General features: G+C 42.0%; 1 protein-coding gene across 10 annotated transcripts; it reads right to left on the bottom strand.

Annotated features, from left to right (window-relative positions):
- Positions 1 to 369: 369 nt before the first annotated feature.
- On the bottom strand, positions 370 to 21272 carry vit (vitrin). Of its 10 annotated transcripts, none has more exons than XM_032541563.1 (23): positions 21000 to 21272; positions 15625 to 15715; positions 15338 to 15403; positions 14512 to 14668; positions 14284 to 14417; positions 14126 to 14203; positions 12846 to 13010; positions 12251 to 12295; positions 11789 to 11827; positions 11647 to 11697; positions 11262 to 11324; positions 10690 to 10752; positions 8434 to 8508; positions 7347 to 7448; positions 6483 to 6548; positions 5834 to 5896; positions 5495 to 5542; positions 4843 to 4908; positions 4101 to 4248; positions 3913 to 4016; positions 2843 to 3069; positions 2151 to 2664; positions 370 to 1924 (listed from the first exon to the last, which is right to left on the bottom strand). In XM_032541563.1, exons 2-23 carry the CDS (start codon positions 15656 to 15658, stop codon positions 1746 to 1748), a joined length of 2487 nt encoding a protein of 828 aa, XP_032397454.1. In that variant the 5' UTR covers positions 15659 to 15715; positions 21000 to 21272; the 3' UTR covers positions 370 to 1745. The 10 variants fall into 10 exon arrangements, with proteins under 10 accessions (XP_032397454.1, XP_032397455.1, XP_032397457.1 ...); XM_032541564.1 differs by having other exon boundaries at positions 7347 to 7412; XM_032541566.1 differs by lacking the exon at positions 6483 to 6548.
- Positions 21273 to 22242: the final 970 nt, after the last annotated feature.

The following is a 22242-nucleotide window of genomic DNA, read 5'->3' as shown; positions in this document are numbered from 1 at the left end:
TACATGTAGAGTACAGCTTCCAATGAGCCATTTTCTCAGTCACTGGTTTGTATATGAAAGTATGTTCAAAATAAAAACTGCTGTAAAATGTTGACTGGTCGCTGATGTTGGTCTTTTAACAAAAACATGAGTCTGAGGCAAGTTCTAGAGTTATAAGGAGCAACGTTTTCCCTCTGATTTCTAAGTGGATTTATGGACAATCATTAGCTATGGATAATATATCCCTGAAAAGTGTCAGTCACTCTGAATTTGAAAATATGCGTTTTTTTATGTCTGCGTGTTCAGATTTGACTGAATTAAGACTCCGAGGGGTGCGATTTTGACACAAATTGGATCAACCCAAATTCAGGAGGAAACAGCCACTTTAACTTGTCTTCATTTTCTTTTATTATAAATTGCAAAAAAAATATTGATCAATTGTGAACATTATTAGCGAAAGGCTTTTAATATGCATATGTACAAACAGGATTTAACAGGAAGAAGATCATAAATACTTGTTCAACAAAACTGAGAAATGCCTGCAATGTCAGAAAGCAGCCTCACTGTTAGAAAAGGAGTAAAGAGATGAATTGCATGGAAGCACGTTTATGATCTGCCATCACTCTGTACAAAGATACACAAGCTCCTCTTTCCTCACTTCTGACACACAAGTCCACTTCTTTGTTCCGTGTTGTTGATTTGCCTTTCACATAAGCCTCAGTTCAACTATCACTCATACCAACAGCAATATCAGCACCAAAGTCTTTGAGAGGAACTTTAACAATGTCCCCACTATCAAAAATCTCCTATTAGGAAGAATAAAATGCACCAATTCTAAGAAGGTATATCCTCTTTACAGAGAATTGTATAAAAAGAACCATATTATTAAGTTAATGAAGAATGTTAAGCCATGAGAGGAAGTGCTAGGCATGCTTTAAATCTACAATTCTCTGCAAGCACCATATCCCAGTAAGGTAGCTTGTTTGGCACCACTTCCTAATAAGGCACCCTTTGTATAAGGTCCTGTGAGTTGTACTTGAGGGCTTTAACTTTACGGTTGCCAGAAATCCCTTTGGCTCCTCCAGCATGTTGTGTGCTTTTACAAACTTGTAGTTACAAATTCAATCCATCAAATGAGCAGCTAGTAAACTGAACAATCGATGATGAAGGAATTTTGGTCCAGATGCTCTTTTCCAGAAGGACAGAGGTAAAACTGCACATTGGAAAGGTTTGCAAGATGAACTAAAAAGCTAAATAAGCTTTAATGCCAGAGAAGGATCTACTGCAGGGCGATGTTTCACAACCCTGATTAGAAAAGGATGTATTGGTATTAACAAAACCCTTAGTTACAACTTATAAACACTTTATAAAGGGTGACTTATCAGTACAATAATTAAAGGATAATGAGGAATTCTCTGTTCTCTTTAGGGCACCAACAGAGAACAACTGGCACCACAGTGTACATGAGATGTTGGTATGTCACTGTGACATGAATGATCTGAATGCAAACCCTTTACCGTTAGCACGTCTTTATATTTGGGACCGAATGCTGATTCACTTTTAGATTCACGTTAAGATTTAGTTTTTTCCAAACCCACAATCCTCACCTAATTTCAAAACCCCTCCCTGTTCAAATATGGGGCGCTGCAACCAATCCAGCGCGGCCATCTGGGCAACAGAGTGAGTCAATTTACCACCAGCGTTCTGTTAAAACAGGCCAAGATCAAGACGTCCCTCTCTACACCTCCCCTTCACCCGTCCTGTCTTCAGTTTCTGGGCTGGGAGTTGAACTCCTGGCAGATGTTGTGGATGATCTTGGGTACAAACTTGTAGAGATTGTCGAACTCATCAACGAAGAAGGAGTGCTCCTTGTCTGGGTCCGTGGCGATGTACTCCAGCTCATCCTGGGCTGCCCAGGCAATGCCGATGGAGTAGGCGATCACACCTGGATCACAGGAAGGGACAGTGGATTACACACACAGACCTCACATGTGTTTGTCACATCAAACAAACGCCACGACACCTCACTGTGGACTGAAACACACAGGAGGAAACTGCTTTTAGTGTAATTGTATTGTGGATTCTGGCCTTTGTTTCCTCCTAGAACTCCCCCAAAAAAAATCTAGTTTTAGATTAGGGGATTATGCACGTCTGGAATCTTGACCTCTAACCTTGGCGATGGACAGCCAGTGCAGGCGCCCTGACGTCGTCATAGGAGCGGCCATCTGTAATTACAATCATGATCTTGCGTTTGTTGGGTTTGGATTTGCTGAAAAGCTGCTCTGCGGCGTAGGTGATGGCAGCGCCAGTGCTGGTCCCACCGCTCCAGTAGTTGACGCGTTTGATGGCGTTCAACAGCTCGGCCTTGTTGTTGTACTGGCCGAAGCCAAACTCCAGCCTCTGCTCGTAGGTGTACTGCACAGCTCCGACCCGTGTGTCGGTGTCAGAAATCTCAAACTCCCGCGTGATGTTGGCCACAAACTGCAGCACCGTGCGGAAGTTGCCAGTACCGACGCTGCTGGAGCCGTCGATGACGAAGGCGATGTCGTTGGCATTGAGGCAGGTTTTGCTGCACACCAGGCGGTCTGTGTCACACACTCTCTTCACCAGGGGCTGCACGGCCTTCCTCAGAGCAAACCAGCTGGCCACGGGCAGGGAGAAGAAGCCGTTTGTCCGACACACAGCCTGTGGTGATGAAGGATAGGGGGGTGAATCTCGGTGTGCACGATTCGATTCAATTACGATTATCCTGTCAAGGATTCAATCGATTCAATATCACAATGCATCATGATGCGCCACCAAATCCTATTTATTATATATTGCTACTTTATTATAAACTGCCCACTTTGTTTCAATACCTCACCTTGTCAACAAAGTTGGTCTCAACCAGATTTTGCTTCTCATTGTCATCGGCGCCCTCGATGGTGACGAAGAAGATGTTGATGCCGGACTCCCGAGCGAGCCGGGACGCCTCCTCCACCTTGTCTGTGGGCCAGCCGTCCACCAGTACCACGGCCACGTTGGGAGCTGCGCCTCGGTTTCCATTAACATCACTGAAGTAGTGCTTGTTGATGTAGGAGAGGGCCTTTCCTATTAGTGCACCAGGGGGCAGCAGGGAGACGGTTAAAATGATCCTACATCCACTTTCAATACAAGTCTGTGATTGAAAGGCAGGAATTCATTCAAGAGAAGAACCAACGTATTGTTCACAAAGTGCAAATAAATCAAAATACACATAGACTGGAGAGTATGAAATGAAACTAAAGGACAATTGAAAAAAAACGCTCATTATTTACATTCAGTGGACTTAGATTTTATTGGGGAGATGTATTTATTTCCTAACCAGTATGAAGCAACCTTCTAAAAAAAAATCTGTACAAATATACATGTCATGTATATATGTCTCTGAGAATTGCTTTAACTGTATATCATAATAAAAATAGTGATTTCCCATTATTTAATCTGCCATAGTCTTATCGGTGGTCTAAATGATGGCAGAACAGGAGAGCCTCTGTTGGGGACTGTAGACGCTTTTCAAACCACTCACGCTGTTGTATGATTAGAGAGCACTGCTGGGCGAACGTAAACAATACTATTTGTGCGTGAATGCAAAATTTAGCAAGTCATAAAGACACATGTGGCTGTGGCTGTGGATACATGATGCTGACGCACAAACCAAAGCAGAAAAACAGCCCTTTCAGTCTAAAAGCTGACCCCCAGGGGCTGGTAAAACCAAGAGATTTTCGGTCAGAGCAGAGGGAAAAACACGGCTTTCAGAAGCAGGACTATAATTTAGTTAGCAGTGTCTTGCAGCAAATTTAGATTTAATTCTATCCTTGAATGTGAAAATGTGCCTGGCTAGTAAACCATGCGACAATTGCATCGCACTTTCACACTTTTATGTGTAGGCATTAACAGTAGCTGGTCACTCACCTACGTTGGAGAGGCCTCCCTTCTGTGCTATCTTTTCTATGGCTGACTTCACCTCTCTGGAGTTGGAGTAAGACTTCAGACTGATTTCTGTCACAGGGTCATCCCTTCAGACAAAACAACAAGCAATCGCGTTATGGTTTCTTATCTAAAAAGGGTACACAGTGACACCACAGGAACTGGGAGGTTACCCGTATTGGATGAGACCCATCATGGGTCCAGCCACACCCACGTTGATGGTCTGAGCAACCTCAGACAGGAAGTCTTTCTGGATCTTAAAACGCCTCTTCCCAATGCTCCAGCTCCCATCCATGAGGAAGGCCAGGTCAACCTTACAATCTGCAAAAAAACAGGACACACCACAGGGTTAGAGCAAATTGAAAATGTTCGACTGTTTGACGCCCTGCAGCAACAGAAAAGTCGTTAAAATGCACCCTGTGGAGTTATTTTTTTTTAAAGATGTCAGGACTTTATTGGATAGGACAGCTGAAGACATGAAAGGGGAAAGAGGGGGGGGGGGGAATGACGTGCAGCAAAGGGAAACAGAACCAGCGGCCACTGCATCGAGGACTGTGCCTCTGTGTATGGGTGTGCACTCTACCAAGGGAGCTACCCAAGGGCCCACCCTGTGGAGCTTTTGACCACTGGTAGCAAAAATTATGTAAAGAAGTATTACGAGGGAAAAAAAACACTTCATCATCAGAGATACATACAATGTGTTTTGGTGCGAAACACTGAACGTAATCATGTTTGTTCATGACAAAATGTTATCAGTACCTTTAATTCATGTCACAGGTTTTGACACAGGGACACTGAAATGAATGCTCTGGCCCAATTTTTAACCAGGATTGTCAAAATTGTAGGCAATCATTTGTAATTTAAGAGATGCAATAATAGAATGTAAGTGGCTTTAAAGACGTATGAGGGACATACTTGGGTCTCCCTGGGACGCAGGCTCAGGTGCTCTGGGTACAGGTTCCTGCTCCCTCACGTTGAAGCCTGAAAATCAAGATACAAACACGTCTTTAAATTGGGAATTTTGAATTCTGCTGAAATCTGTTTTTTAGGGCTTCATCCAATAAAGAAGACATTTCTGCATTTCACTGGACATTTTGTGTCCTTTAATAAACATTGAAATCACATTGCATTTCAAAGAGATGGTGGAAAGAAAATTATAATTCACAGTCATTACCTTTTCAACCTGTAAAGCAATTTAATCATGTAGTAGATTTATGTATTCCTATTCCTAGTCCTACTCTCTCACTACAAAGCAAGACAAAAGGTCTACTTTAGCACAATCAATCAGAAAGTTTGGTAAAAATTTCAATCAAACATGGCACATTTGAAGCTGTCCACTTTCCAGAGATCACGACCCTAGCCAGTATCAAGCAACCACGCCATCTGACTTTGACTCCAAATCCCTTCAATTACAGGCTGAGCACAAACCCAGATGATTTTCTTTGGTTAGCCTGGGTTTTGTTTGTACAGTCCGAACTGATTGGACTGAGTCCGACTTGTAGAATTGGTAAAGTGACTCTTTTAGGGGGGCAGAAAAGTAGTAGTGCAGTAGCGCAAGCTATCTCACCCGATTCATAAGGGTTTGCATCTGGCTTCCAGGCATCCACTGGCTCCACTGCATAGATTATATCACACAAGCTCAGCATTAGCACATTTCGACCACAAAAAGCATTAATTAACAACACTCACCATGTTAGCCACACCAAAAGGTTAATGTATTTTGTCATGAAATGGAAAATATTGCGTCTTTTTTGTAAGCTCTACTCGTAATAGGAAAGCAGCAGCAGTTAGGTAAAAATCTCAACTTACTGAATAGCAGAGCAAAAGACGATGAAAAAGTAGGATTGCTTTAAAGATGCTATATAATGTGCCTTATCTGTTTGTAGCCATGGTAACCACTGCTTACCTCTAGTATGGGTTGTATCCAATGGCACTTTACGGTTGCCATCTGAGTCAGTGGAGCGAGGCACTAAAAGTGAAGACATTTTCAGTGACGACTGTGACACACATGAAACAAATGTAAACGCACCATGGTGTTACAGCCTGCTCCCATCCTCTCCGTTTCATTTGGTTGGATGTGTGGTGGTAGTTTTGTGGTGCACTCTGGAAATGGCTTGGCCACTCAGTTTTCCAAACCAAGCTCGGCTGTGTCATCAAACAAATGGAACCATGGCCTGTAATCTGGAAGTAAGGGTTTTTTTGGATGCTCTTTTGTGTCTTGTCAACGGGCCATATTGTAAGTGGTTTGTATTTTCTAGTGTTAAGACTGTGACTAAAAACCAATCAAATGTGCTGCATGTAGCATTTTGGGAAATACGCTCATATTCTTGCTGGGAGTTAATGACAGAGACACCCATTTCAAAAGAATGAAATGAAACTAGTCCTGTGTCAGAAAATAAATTGGGAACATGAGAGTGTGGTCATGTCTGGGACGTTGTGTCACTGTGAGAAAACAGGTTTTACATTTGCAGAATCACAACCCATACACATGACAAGTTAAGACCTGAACCCGAAGGCCTGTTAGTTCCCAGTAAATAGAATAGGAAAACACTTACGGTACGGTCCAAAGTTATAAAACCAGCGCTCGTACTCTGAGATATCAGGCCTGATATGATCCCGAGCTAAAGGAGGATGTTGTGAAACCCGTTAGTATTCCCACAATGAATTTCAGAGGGAAAAGCATACATTTCCATGGTTGTGATTGGTCACATATTTTCCCCAACCAATCACACACCAGTGAAAACAACAGCTTTGTGCAGAATTATCACTCACAGTGTCTCTCTCTCACATGCAAACACTATAAACCTGCCCTATGCTCTTCTCTTCCACACTTTCTCTCATATGGCAGGCAGATGGCATGTAAAGACAACGTCCTGAGACATAGGCGTAGATTTTGTGTGTGCGTGTTTGGGGGGTGGGGTGCAGTGGATTTGCTTGTGTCTACTTGTGTTACTTTGGGGGTTAAAGAACACAACAGGAGTGTGAAAAATAAAGATGTGATTTTTGTTTTGTTTTTCATGGCGCTTTAAACTTTGGAGCATCTGGCTTTATAAAGGTCATGTTCTCTAACAGATTTGTTGTTGAGATGTACTAGATTCCAAAAATGATGCAGAAAAGGCACACAAATCTGCCAGAAGACAGGAAATAGCATTTTATTGGGTAGGACCCCCAGATACAATGTGCCCCCCAATGTTGAAACAAAACCTACGCCCTTGTCCTGAGAAACAATTTGCATGTACCTACAGATGGAACCAATCAAAAACATACGTTGTGAGCAGATACCTCACTTTATCAGTCACACATAAGCATGCCATGTTTGCACATGCAACATACACGGATACAAGGTGTAGTAACCTGTCGCTGTGAGGGGGTGCAGTGCACACCAAACTGTCATGTTGTGCTGCCTTAGATTGACTTACCCGTAATCTCAGGTGTGTCCGTCTCACTCCACGTGTATCCTGAGTCTGGAGCTGCAAAACTAATGTCTGAATGTACAGCAGAGAAGGTGGAGGCATCAGCAACTACAAGGGTTACGTTTACGTTGCTTAATGACACACCCATCAGCCTCTGCTGCACTTTTTACTTAGTGCTTGTCAGCAAGTGTTTAGCAGAGGTAAACGGAAAAAGATGGTGAACATTGAAAACATTCTACCTGTATGAATGTAGAGATGAATGTATTACAGGAAAAAGAATTGCTCTTACTACATACATCCACATTGTAAAAGAAAGTGTGCTGTCGTTAGCATTTACCTGGAAGCACCGCTGGGTTAATGTACAGCTGTAGACTCTTTCAGATTTTTGTTTTGACAGACAGTAACCCTCATGTTGTTCCTGGGTCAAATTGATCCATTTTCAGTGAATTTTTTTTTTTCCTCACAAAAAATGGGCCTTCGAAATAAGGGCTGAAAATGTCAACATTAAAAATATCAAAAAACTTTGGAAAAAACACCAAAAACATTAAAAAAAACACCCACAACATTGAAAAAGTGACAAATGTGGTGGCAATGTAGGAAAAACGTGATGATAATGTTTTTTTCATTGTTGACGGGAAGACAACACAAGGGTTAAAGTAGAGGTCGATGCAATCAAAGTTTCTCGCATTTAACACTTGACACCTTATTCTAATGGTATGATGCAACGTGTGTTTGGGACCATAACTTGTCTTAGTCAGCCATTTATTTGCAACATGACATGCTTCATTGCAAAACTGACTTTCACAGTAGCACCTCTATGGTTCACTTGTATTGATCACCATAGATTAGAATGCAAGATGAGACAAACTTACAAAATTGTTTCCCACAACAAGTGAGAATTCTAATTCTACTATATTCATCAGGCTATTTAATAGGCATTGGATTAATAAATCACAAGTTTAGATTTATCTTAATAATTGCAACCATACCAGTCTTACCTTAGTCAGTTTGAGAAATATACAAAATATTCACATTTGTACTAGAAAAAGCTTACAAATTGTTGAAGGAGGATGATCTATTTTGTATTTGGTACCTGAAGTTCGTCGAGCTCCAGGGAACCAATCAGGACGAGGAAAGGAGGGAGGCGCCCAATCCCTTCTGGGAAAAGCTGTGCAGGGGAAGATTAGAAAGCTGGGTTAAGCATGAAGGGGGAGCATACTTGTGACCGCCACTAAACCTGCCACGTTATTAGTGGGGTATGCACAAGATGTTCTGCCTCGAATCAGACACTAATACAGTAGTCAGACAGACAGACAGACAAACAGAGAGACAGACAGACAGACAGACAAACAGACAGACAGACAGACAGGGACTAAGCAGCTAGGGCTTGTTTTAGTGAGGTTCAGCCTAACTCTTTTAGGATAGAGACACAGAGGAAGCCCAACGCTCTGAGAAAATGTGTTTCTCATTTTTCTTGTTGCTGCTCTTGGATCACAATTTGTTCACAAAGTCTCAAAGTGTTTGACTTGTAACGTGTGGCAAAAACATCAGACAGCGTAACTGGCCAGACTCTTGCATGGCTCGAGGTAAATTGAAATGTGATTGACCGCTAGAAGCCCAAATAGCTGAGCAAAACCATAACAGCGCATTGTATCTGTCTATTCTGACTAAGCCATGACAACACACTTTAGTTAACCCCTCCCTGAGGTGGATGGGCAGCTTACACAAACACACAGGCTGGTTCCCATCCAGTAGCAGCTAGTGCGTAGGGCCTTTGTTGACCGGGACGGGCTGGCAGAGCCCAGCCAGCGGCCCAGTGAAGCGTGGGAGTATTATTCTAAAGTTGGTGTCAAACTAGGGACAGTGTAGATAGTAGGACGCAGAGATTAGCCTAATCTGCTGCTGGTCAAAGGCTCAGCACTACACAGCAGACAGTCTTGTTATTTTTTCTGATGAAACAGGTGCTTTAAAAGGATTGAGTTTAACTCTCCTGATCATGGCCACTTCAGTGGTCACTGCGGCCAGAAGGTCAGAGGAGGATTGGGGATAGTGATCCTCACCTTGGGTTGTAGCTCCGTCTACAATATGTTTGCAGGAGCGTTAGTAGTGTATGCAATTTCTCTGAAAATTGATTGCATTTCAACACCAAGGAACAGAATATTCACTTGTTTTACAGGTTTTTGATGAACCTTTGGGGTTGTCAAGTCGGCATATCTCATTGCAAATGCAAGGCTAAACTGCATCGTAACATTTCCAAAAAGCTGAGCGATAATTTTTGAACATCTGTTCGGGGCAGCAGGGTGACAAAGTGTCCTTGGAGAAAACCCTTCAACTCATAAACTCCAAAAGTTGGTAAGCATCCATCTTGCTGGAGTGTCCTTGAGAAAGACACTGAATCCGTGGCGGCTCCAGAGGCGCTGCTGTGGAGCTGATCCTCACCTCTGACCTCTGGCCTCAAGCCTAAAGAATTTCCCTAAGGGTTCAATAAATTATCACTCTATTATCCACAAGATACTGATCTGAATAACTGTTCTCTGCACCGATCAGAATCTTTACACACTTTCGGCAGATACACGTTCAGATAAATGATGCAGTAGCTTAAAACAGCTCAGACTTAATTTTAGACATATCATACAATCAGTCATCATTTTAATGGATATAGCTGTGTCTAATTTTAGGGATCTGTGGTTTCGCATTCCACAGAAGCAAAAATAAAAGCACATTCTCCAGCAATCCAAACCTATCCTGGTTGAAATGGTGAGAGCTTTCTATTCTTGACAGGCTGGAGAGTGGACCCAGATCCTTCAGCGCTGTGGATCGGGTCATACCTCTCTCTGGGAGCAGCCACTTAGCGCTGCTGCTTTCATCTCTATCTCCCTCTCTGCAAGCATTTACAAGGGAGGGGAATAGGCCAGACCAGATGGGATCTGTCACAAGATGTTATTACAGTACTGGCAGAGCGTGTTTCTCATCGTGGTCTTGTCTGAAAGAGAGAGTTGAGAGTTTGCTGCTGTCCCATAATAGTGGAGACACGGCGCAAGATGAATTCAGGACGATGAAATCACGTTGTCGCCCATCTCTGAGGCGTATCAACATTCTCACTGCTCATTTTATTTTTACGTTGTGTTGAGTGAAAGTATGTAATTGTATTCCTGCTTGTTGTTTGTAGAGGACTGGCCACGAGTTGAACCACAGCATCCCACAGAGGATAAGCATTAGCGCTGTTTTATAAAACATTTCAACCAGGGTTTTATGGCCCTAGTTGTTCCCCTGTTTGATCCGAGCTGCCGACTTCTCTACACCAGTGGTTGTGTCTGCGAGTGCAGTTTCAGGGTCTGGAGATACTTACCGGGGTTGGACTGGCTCATGGTTGGAGTCCGCTCGGGCGGAGCTGGCTGAACCCTGTTAAAAGCTGTTTGTTGCAATGAGAAACAGGCAGATAGAAATAAGAGAGGAAAAGGAGGGAGAAGGGGGACAGAAGTGAGCTTCAGTTCGTGGGCTCCATCCACAAATGCAGCCCAGCTGTTTTGCTTTGAGTGAACTTGAAGGAATTTTCTCCACAGCATGATATCAAAAACAAAGGGATGTATGCTGGGAGTATTTTCATGCCTCAACTCAGCTTTATTTGCCTCTTTTCATCTCGGAAAATGAAAACACGAACAAGAGGATGTGCCTGATGACAGAACAGTGACTATCGTAAAAGGAATGTTAGCTGAGTTGCTTGACGGATTGGTTAGTGGTGACCCTGGGGTGAAGATCACAGGGGTTTAAGGGTGTGGATACGACGGTCAGACTTACAGAGATCTACGTCTCCTTGATTCTTGTTCCAACAAAGACATCTGTTCCCTGTTGCTGCCCCTGGCCCACATTCCCTGTCAGTCCCACCATGTCTACCTATTTGTTACTCTTACTTAGGCTTACCTGGACCAACTGGAGTGGATGGCTGTCTCCTAATGGTTGTCTCTGCCTCTGGTCTGCGCAGGCCTGGGACCAAGATTGAAAGACAAACGTACAACGAGAATGAAAACAAGACTCATCTTTTCTATCTGCACAAAACATTGGGTTACAAATTGACCCTAAAAGACAACAGAACAGAAGTTGGGCTTCTCTAGAATAATCTGGTCTGGCCGTGTGTCACAAAACTAGTCAAAGTGTTTTGAAGCAGCTGTGCACATACTGTACAAACATGCAGAGTTCACGTATATCAGGACAAAAGGAAGATAGAGCAAAGTTCAAATGTTGAGGCAATCTCCAGTTAAGGTAGAAAACTAAAAAGACTCAACAGGAAGATTAAAGCTTGGTTTACCTGCACTGGCACGCTGTGGGAATCTATTCGGATAGGCACTTCCTCTGAGTACTTTGAAGAAATGCCAGGGTTTAGTTAAATTGTTATATGTTGTGTAAAAGATTTTTCAAGAGCTGTGGAATCAGGGAGAGTATGAACATACCTTGGCTGGGACTCTTTCCTTGACCATTCTGTGACTGTCCTATCCCAGTGTTGAGAATAACAGTGTGGGCAAATTTAGACAAAATGTTTTTTTTTCATGTAAATTAGATGCAAATGTAGCAAATACAACAAAGTTTAGGATTTAGTATGAAGCAATGACCCATGAACTGAATCGATTTCCAATATTAAATACACAAGTTGTGCCATTCATAATGACAAACTTGCTTTGAAAGCAGGACAACTGATACCTTTAATATAGAGTATGTGATTAATCCTGTTGCACTCTATTCACAGGGGACTGACGTAATGCCAACACCACATGCTTGATGTAAACACGTATTCCTGCATACATCCCAGTCTAAAGCAACACCCTCTCATGCTACCAACCCCCCCCCCCCCCCCCCCCCCAAAAAAAACAAAAAAACAGTGTTGACCCCTTTTCCCTTTGCTTTGCTTCACTTACTTGAACTTGCAGCTGCCACCGAGGCAAGGTATGGGTGACTGCTGCCTGGATAAAAGAAAGACAAATGGGGTGCCAGTATGGAGAGGAGAGAGATAATGTTACAGAAAATGAAGGAGAAAGAGACGGTTGGGAGGTTGTCTGGCGGAGAGCCCATCTCATTTACACACATACCTTAAGATATTGCTGCATTGTCTACTCACTGTTGCTGCATTTCTTACCAAAAACAGTGCAGATGACACACAGTGATTACCGTCTGATAATGTTTTCATTTAATAAGAGTGATGAAAGGTCTGGTGATCAAGTGTACGGTAAAGTCAGTCAAGCAGCTGAGCAGCATTGTGCTAACTTCATCACAGACCATCTGTAATTTGTCATAATTGCAGGTCTTCATCACTCAGTTTCACACAAATGAAAGCTTGCTCTGGCAAACACGCATTTGTAGTTACAAGCTGCTAATGTTAGTAAGACGTCTGTGTGGATTGGTATTATTGGATCATTAACAGCATCCTGCATCCAAGTAAATACGCAATCCTGCACATAACATACATGGCTCCATTGATTTAGAGGAAATGCCTTTTGTACATGTTTAAATCACCTGCATCCCTGACTTTATGCACAGCAGCACGAGGCTTGGCAGTAGTCGGTGGTGGTGGAGGTGTAGTGGTGGTGGTTGTGGTGGTAGCCAGCGTGGTGGTGGTGGTGGGTTCAGGTGGTGTAGTTGTGGTGGGTTCAAGTGTTGTCGGTGTTGCCTCCTTTTGACCTGAAAAGAGATGATAAATTAAGGCGGTCTTCTGCAAGACTGATAGATGGGGAGGAAGAGCGTCTACAGTAACTGCTGTGGTATTAAGCATTCTTGAGATTCTTCTCTAGACGGCAGCCCACTGACTCCTCATTCAACCTGATCAAAGTTCAACATGTCTCAAGTGCAGGGACGTCTCTGTAGTGACTTTGTCCCCAGAACACACTTATCTGGTCATTTGTAAATCAAAAGACATCAAGATGTCTGGGTTAAAATTGGGCAAAATTTGAATGAAAATGATTGTATGTTGTCTAGACATATTAAAACCTTTCATGTTTTAACCAAATTTTTCTCACTTTGAACCAACATGTCTAGAAAGTTTTTTTGAATTACAAATCCCTTAGTAACGCCGGACTTCCCATGATGCACTGAGCACCTCTCTCTTCCTCCTTCTCTCCATATGTATGCAACCTCATTCCATTAAGGCATGTTACTAACTCAACTTCTTCCCTTTCCCGGAGTCTCTCTCGCCCCCAGAGTCTTGCCCTCTCCTCTCTCCTCCTGTCGCTTCCTGCAGGTGTTTCTGGCTCTGGATCTGTGGAGTCTGGATCTGTGGTTGGAGGCCCCTGCTGCCTACATGTTCCTGCTTGACACCCTCTGCTGCAATTCTCCATGTCTCTCTCTGTCTGTCTGTCTCTCTCTCTCTCTCTTTCCATCTCTCACCCCCAACCGGTCGAGGCAGATGACCGCCTACTCTGAGCCATGGTTCTGCTCAAGGTTTCTGCCTCTTAAAGGAAGTTTTTCCTTGCCTCTGTTGCCTAGCGCTTGCTCTTGGTGGGAACTGTTGGGTTTCTGGAAATACTATCACAGAGTACGGTCTAGACCTGCTCTTTTATAAAAAGTGCAAAGAGATAACTGTTATAAAATTAACAAAATAATAAATAATAATAATAATAATGATAAAATTGAACTGAATTGAATTGAAATCACTAAATTAAATTAAATTAGATGTCCTATCATTGTGAAACACCAAGGATCTGTCAATCCACTCAATGACAAACGGATTTTAAGGGACCAAAATTCCTATTCACATAAAAGATGCATGATACTTAACGTAAAAATAACCCTCCTCTCACTTGTTTTCACGTAGGTTGGTCTTGAAGGGACGTATTCCAGAGTAGATGGGTAGATCACTCCTTTCTTGGGCTTCCCCACTGGAACAAAATAAAAACATCTGGTTGGAAGGCTAACTCTAAAGAACTGTGTTTAACATTGTTAATTTACTCATTAATACCTGAGACAACGAACGACTCCCTCCACTTAGGTAGAGACAGAGAGCGCACTCCGTTGGCATTACTGCCTTTGTAGATGTTCTGGCCAGCCATCTTCCTCACTATAACCTTCCCTCCTGTGTTGGTGATGACGCCACTGTAGATACAGAATGGATAATCAGATATTACTGATAAAAGACTAATTTTGATTGCCATAAAGATGTCTCACAATAATCACAATTGCTGTTAACCTGTGTATGGCTGCGGTGCAGATGCTGGAGATGGAGGCGAACACGCCTGTCCCATAGACTTGCTGCTTTGTCTCCTTACAATGTGCGGGACATTTGACTATGAACTCTGGGAGATTGATCTTTCCTGCTCTGACATCACACTGTATGTCTGGAACAACTGTGGAGGGAAGAAGAAGAGCAAAATGGTTGAAGACACGCTATTAAACAGGTCAAGATGTTGTTGTTTTAGATGTTGAAGTTACGTATTACCATTGTTTCAACAGCCGTGCAATTAGAGCTTGAACTATTAGTCAATTAATCAATTATTCAGTTTACATAAATAATATCTACAACTATTTTGATAAACAAATAAGTGTTTCAGTTCAGTTTTAAAAATAACGTACTTTTTGCGTAGGTTTAACTTTTCTTTTTATTATGGGATAGTTTACTGAATAACTTAAAGTTTTGGAGAGTTGGTCGGATAAAGCAAGCAATTTGATGACATTACTTTTGGAATTTTTCACATTTACTGGCATTTTAAGGACCAAATGATGTATTAATTGATCAGGGCATTGATCGTTACAAAAAAAACAATCGATGATTGTTAGTTGTAGCCCGAATTCCAATGACTACACTTCATCAAATCAATGCTAACTGGGATGTATTGAAAAAATGTGTTTTCTAAATCATCAGATCTATTTGTTATGTTTCCAGACTAATATAAAGAATGGAGTTTTTTTTAGATTTTGAAGTAACTTTTTGAATAAGTGAATTAAAAGAGACTGCAGTGGAGACAATGACACTGGGGCTAACAGAGATTACAGGCTTGCTTGTTGACGATGTCTACCTTGCTTTGGTTTCTTGTTCTTTGATCCACCAGGCTTGGCCCAGCAAGTACAGGACAGGAGGAGCGCTGTGTGTGAGACAGAGGGAGTTTCACATAATAGCAGGCAAAGTAACATAATCATCGGTGTGTTTACTGTACACACAAGAACTACACAGAGGATGCTGCTGTTTGATGAATGTACCGAAAACTGAGTTGGAAGGAGTATTTTGGAAATATGAAACATTGTTGTGGAGGATGACATATTTAAAACCAGCATACTCCTTCAGAGAGACAGACGGGTTGCTCACCGAGGCAGATAGCAGTGAGTGATGCCCTGCTCATGATGGGTGGTGTGCTGCTTCAGCAGGTCAGCCAGATGTCCTTGTCTAACCTCCCAACCTTAGAAAGAAGAGAAGCAGCAGAAACTAATTTCCTGCTTTGTGCCTGTTTAAACACAGAAAGTAATTTTGGACACTTTTCTGAGTGTCAGCAAGAAACAAGACAGAGTAAAGATGCCCATGAGATACACTTTCCAGAGATTTTTGGATAAATAGCAGACAGACTGTGCACTGTAACTATAGACAGAGCTGAATGACTCATCCAGCATCCATAAGGCCAAATGTGGCCAATTAAACATTCATCATTACTCACATTGTCTTGCCTACTTCTAAGATCAGTCAGATCAATTACCGATTGTATTTTGGCGTAGCTCATTGTGTCTTGTTCCAAGTATTTGGTTTCGAAAAGGCTGAACGTATTTGCCAATCAGAAGCTCCACAGCAAACATCTGGGCTGAGACAAAACAGTATGTAAGAGTCCTCCCTCTGTGGAGTCAGACTCAATTAAAGAGCACACAGACCCAATTTCACGTGTAAGGAATGGGGACCTGTGTTCAATCAGACTGCTTTTTTGTTTGACATCGACAACCACAACAGGCTGGATCGCAGTTTGAAATCCACTCTGTTTACAGTACACAGAACATTTATTTCTATGTCTGTAATTCTGATTCAAAAGATTTACCCATGTAAAGACATAAATTAAAGTGGAAGCCTGTGATGACAAGAACAGAAGTGGGTCGCCAAGACCTCATTCCAGACACTGCAGGTCTGTTGTAGTAATGATAGTGTAGCCCTATAACAGCAAAGTCTGAACTAAGACCGACAGCCAGAGAAAGTCTTTATCTGGCTGGAAGGTGAGCTAAATATGAGAGCTACCCCCAGTCCCTGTTGAGGCGGTGGGATGGAGCTCCTTAGCCGGTAGGGGATAACTGAGACCTCCTTGTTGAAAGGGAACTGCTGTACCTCCCTCCAGGGTGGCGTCAGGTCTGTCACCTCTGAGGCATGGTCAGATGCAGTTCAGACTGTGCATCTTAGCAATATGAAGTAGTACTATTGAAAATACAATGTGAAAATACACGTCTCATTCAATCTGTGGCTAGAAGATTGCCAATTGGATCCCAGGAGGATACATTTATTTGAGGAGAGTCTCTACCTTAAAACAACTACTGAGGTGCCTTTGAGCAAGGCCTTTAACCTCCAACTGCTCCAGTGAGTGTGAATAACTGTGTAAGTGTGAATAGGGCAAAACATAAATAAAGGCTTGAGAAATGGCAATAAGTCATAGGCTTTATTGAGGATTTGTCATGGAATGTATAAAATATGGACGTGGTTGCCATCTTGGCAGTGCCTGACATTGGCTAATCCAAAAATGGCAAATAATTGGAGCGTGGATGGAGCTGAGGCTATAGTGATCGCCTCCTGTGATGGTAGCACACCTGTCACTCAAAGCAGAACTTTAAGCCTGAATATTACAAAACAGGTTAGTGTCATAAGTTATAATGGTCTTGAAGGGGGAACTTGGCTATAGGGAGAACAAAACAATTTTTTGTACCAGACTGGAAACATGTTTAATATCGCTGTAAAGTTAAGCCTTTTAACATGGGGGTCTATGAGGATTGACTCCCTTTTGGAGGCAGCCTCATGTGGCAACTCAATGAACTGCAGTTTTTGGCACTCCACAATGGCTTCATTTGACAGCACCAGAGGCTGTCGCTTGGTTTTCATTCTTGATAATTGTAACTGGAATGCAGAAATATACATACAGTACCGATATTTTATTGATCAAATTACTCATAGAGCACAAAATTGGCAGTGACAGAGATATTTCACAATTTTCCAAAGTCAAATTTTGCAGTCTGGCACAAACACTGTCTGTATGCTAAATATGAAGTCAGAGCTAGCAACCGGTTAGCCTAGCTTAGCAAGAATGAAACTGGAAAATATCTAGCCTGGCTCAAAATCTGCCTACCAGCTTCTCTAAAGTTCACTAATTAACGTTGTGTTTAGTGTGTTTTAATGTATACAAAAACAGAAGTGTAAAACCGCAATCTGTGGTTTTAAGGGAGGTTATCATTTAGACGGGCGCAGTAACTTACTGCAGTCTTTGCAGGTTACCTGGCAACGTTAAGGTGATAGCAGGACCCCACATATCTATCTATCTATCTATCTATCTATCTATCTATCTATCTATCTAGCTATCTATCTAGCTATCTAGCTTTCTATCTATCTATCATAACCCACAATAAAATCCCAATGTGTTGTTTTTACACTTTGGTTTGTGTCCTGATTGTTAAAATAAATGTAAACTGTATTAACCATTGGGTTTTATAACATTTAAACATTTAGACACAGTCAAACCTTACTGGTTTGGCCCTGCATCTGGTCTTTACGCTAAACTAAAATAAACTAAGCTGCTGGCTGTAGCTTAGCTGAATTTTAATCTTTTTATCGAACTCTCTGCAAGTAAGTGAACAGGTTCATTCAACAAAAAATTGAACCATCCCTTTAAAAATTAAGAATGAATCACCAACTGTGTCCTAAACAATAGCATGTGCTTGATCTTTATCAGATTGGTATAAAGCATCACAGTCCTGTCTGGCTCCTAAAAATGAGTGAGCAGTGTAATGAAATGTTACCTCGATCAGCCATTTCCATGCACAGGTCTCTATTGCAGCTTCAGCATAACGTGTGCTTAAGGTGCTTGTTGTGTACTGAAGCGCATGATTTCTTATCTAATGATGGTACACACTGCAAACATAACACATCATGTTAAAGTAAAATTAATACAGCTGCAGTTGGCAGTGATAGGACTTTCCCTAATGCACCTCTGCATTTTTATCTGACATTCATGAGCACTGACATGATTTTTCCACAGTGTTGTGCTTTGACAGGCAGATGGCTCTCTGCTGCACTGTCAGGACTACAATTTGTCCTCGCGGGGGAAAAAGGTTGAGGCTGGGAACAAGCTTGGACAGATATGTACCATACATCTACACGACAGACCTGCAGCATATGTGAGGTGAGTCAGCGCACTTCACTGGGTAATGAAAACTACAAAACCGATCTGTCATACACCTGCGAGGAAATCTGAACCAAATGCCAAGTTACATTGAGCTACTTCTAGCGTATAAACACTCCAAAAGAACCCTTCGTTCAGTGACTCCTCTAAGAGAGGCATGACATCATTCTTGGACAAAATGAAAGGTGCAAAAAAATGCCAATAATTTCAGACCTCTTAATTTGTGTTCTCAGTGTGAGCTTCTAAATGCTTCCTTATCCAAGCAGTAAAACGTGGGGCAAATAATATCCTTTGACAAACACTGCCTGGAGTTTCCTGTACACTAGATAATAGATCCTGCGGAGACTTGCAGACACACACACACACACACACACCCTCTTTTACCCACATTCAACTAAATGATAAAATAAACAAACTGAAAGACGGCCACTGTATGTATGGGCACTCAGATTCAACCCCCATACATCACAATCAGGGTGGTTTGTATACTGTAGGTGTTTAATATCCTGCATACACCTGTGCTAAACTTTAGATAAGGCATGCACTGCTTTACCTGGCCTCAGCATTCTCAGAATGCTTTATTTTTTCCCACGTTGAGCATATTCTGAATCTCGTTTCTACTGGGTGGGGACACAAATCAAAAAAACTTTTAATAACTATGAGAAACTTTGCAATGGGATTTTCACAGCCACTGCAAAAGATGAAAGGTTCTGTGCAGAATGGGGGCTCAGTCACTTTCTAACCCTGCAGCTCAGACAGTCACATAGTTTGAGGAATTAAAGCACAATTCAATTCAGAATAACATTCTTACTACAATGTGGATAACATGCACAATGCGACCTAACCGGGATTACAAGGCCCAGCGGATTTGTGCAAAGACTGTTGGTCTACTGTTGCAATGAAATAAACATTTTCAGATCCCGCAGGCAAATAATAATGCAGGATGAAAATCACACCTTGCAGGAGTGTCCCAGGTATCAGTGGCTATAATTCAAACAGGATGTACAGTAGCTACCTGTGTGTATTCCAAATGCCAGCACACAATGTGTTCTCAAAGCATGGGCAGACCACACACCTGTGACTGGTGCACCACAGTCTTAGTTGTTGATAAGTACTGATGATAATGCACTGAAAATGTCATTGTATTCATCTTTTCCATCAGTTATGATGGTCTTTAGGACTTTGCAGCTTCATATTAATCTTCCTCCGTTTCAGCAGCACCCACATTCCTTGGCTGGGGTGGCCAGTGTAAATGCAACAAGGGTAAGCGCCAAAAGGGGACTGAGGCTTTTTTGAGTGCTGTGACCTGCCTAGAACTTTGTTTCACAGTGTTCCTAAGTGATGGCATGCCTGCAGGGAGACAGTATTTACAGACACCCAGTGCCAGGGAGTGTTAAATCCCAGCATTCACAGGTGTCGAAAAAAGTACTGTAAGCATGGTAGATGTGCCAAGTGCTGTAGCAACAAGCCAACTAAACAACCATAGGAGAGATCAGACAAAGAGGAAAGCCAACATGTCTCTACAAGGTCATTTTTGTAGCCTCTTGGGCTGTTGCTGCTGGGACGGTATTTGTTTATCAAGCACAGAAGAGGCTGAATTACTTTAATTCTTAAGTGCAAGCAAGAACCTGTCGTCTGCTGCTGGACATAAGGTATATTAATCAGGCTCATTAAAACCATACAGAAATGTCAGAAAGAATACACAAAGAAACGTGGAAAAATGTGCAAGACATAAAAATAAAAGCTGAAAAATTCGCTTGTCGGTTTGCTTAGTATTTCATTGACAAAATGAGTAATTTCAAAATAAAGGTTTGGGCTAGCTGGATAGAAATATAAATAAATTAAAGACGTATTTCCCACAGATCAGTTTTATATTCAGCACTGAGAGTTTGTAGGCTATAGAGTATGATCATGACATGGCTGAATTTATTCAACTAAAACCCTCACTTTAGGAAAAAAGCAAGGGGGCGTTTACTTAAAAAAGAGCGAAAGAAGACACATTTACACAGTAAAACAAACACTGAATTTATTTTGGCTGTCTAATCTCACAAACTCGGTTTAAATGAATCAGAGTCATAGATTGCAAAAGGCAGTGATAAAAACAAAAACTTTAAAACCTTGTGCAGTGCTGGTTAAAATTCCTTACAGAGCTGATTACCAAAGGTCTTTCGCTTGGAGGCAACCAATTACGCGCATTTACGCACCCTTTAAAAATGTATTCACGCCACGCAGCAGCAAACACAAAATCCCCAGTTCATATGTGGATCTGAATTGTAGCTTTCTGTTCTAAATCCTAAACTACGTAGAGCAATGAAGGTAAACTTACCTTAGAAGGTGAAATGGTTCTACAGGAGTTAAAACAAAAGTTATTCCTTGCGCAGTCTTTAACCCCAAATCCTTACTATTTTATTGAAAAACTATTTTGGACCAGCGGGTGTGTGTGCTTGCGCTTAACTGTTCCACCTGGACTTTTACTCCTGCATGATCGGAGCGCTCATTAAAAGTGGAGGACGGGACGGGGCCAGAGTTTCCCCTCTTTGCCCGTCCCACTTTAGGCACACTGCTCTCTTCACCCATGCAGCAGAAGATCAGTAACCCGGGGCCATCAGGAGAAGATGCACAGACCATAGCAGTGCGTGCAAGCATCCTTTTGTTTGTTTTACATGTTTTTAGTTTTTTTTAGGACAGAAGCAGCCAACACATGTGGTATATTCATAGTTTTTGCACGCCCAGGGAATGGATATGCTTTATACTGGCAATTAAAGCTGCATATTTTTTTGTCATGTAAGGTAGGAAACCCAGCATTGATTCTGGTTATGTGTTCTGCAACTCACTCACCCCATCATCTGACTGAGAAATAAATCAACTAAGAGAAGTGTGTCAACTCTCACCAGAGTAATCACCCCTCCTCCACTAAATAAACCAATCAACACCTGTTTGGGAAACAGACACATCCACTGTCACTTTGTGGCTTTGTGGCTTTTGTCTGCTGGAGTGGTCTACTGTACATGAGCACTGCAACAGCCCCCCCCCCACACACACACTTCTCCCCTAACACACAGTCATATGTCAACCTCAACTACTCTAACAGGGAGAGCCTGTTAGTTTATTCTGATTGGCACACGCGCTGCTGCTATTATGCACTATATGGAGGGTTAAGCTGAAGCTGATTGCCATTTTGATTTAAAGGTCTTAAGGGCTGCTGTAAAAGAGCTCATTGTGCATGTTATTATGGTATTTTCACAAATGCAGAATCTACCATGGGAACATTTTTTTATAACATTAAACTTTCATGGCTCAAGTAAATAATTGCCCATGGATGTTGCTAGAAACGTTTTGTTTCAGAGTTGTTATTTCCAGTCAACGGTGCCAAGTTTGAAAGCTTTTCAGCTGTAAAACCACACCTATGGAAAAGTGGAAGAGTTTTTTGATTGAAAACTTTTAAAAATAGAGCCATGCTGCATCACCTGACATAATGCTTTAATGTATGGAGATGTAAAAATGGATATATTTCTATAGGCAAATGGTACTTGGCTAAGTTTAGTCTGGCATTTATCAGGGGATGATGG

The sequence above is a fragment of the Etheostoma spectabile genome, chromosome 17, assembly GCF_008692095.1.
Source record: "Etheostoma spectabile isolate EspeVRDwgs_2016 chromosome 17, UIUC_Espe_1.0, whole genome shotgun sequence".
Classification (NCBI taxonomy): domain Eukaryota; kingdom Metazoa; phylum Chordata; class Actinopteri; order Perciformes; family Percidae; genus Etheostoma; species Etheostoma spectabile.
The sequence above is the reverse complement of the archived record's forward strand: the minus strand, read 5'-3'. Positions and strand labels throughout refer to the sequence as shown.

Bases quoted from the DNA above. Each gene is read 5' to 3' on its own strand.
- vit (XM_032541563.1), bottom strand. From the start codon at position 15,658: ATGAGCAGGGCATCACTCACTGCTATCTGCCTCG. The intron at 8,509-10,689 runs GTAAGTATCTCC...TCCCCTGCACAG, and splicing joins CATGAGCCAGTCCAACCCCG to CTTTTCCCAGAAGGGATTGG. The intron at 5,543-5,833 runs GTAAGCAGTGGT...TAATCTATGCAG, and splicing joins GGATACAACCCATACTAGAG to TGGAGCCAGTGGATGCCTGG.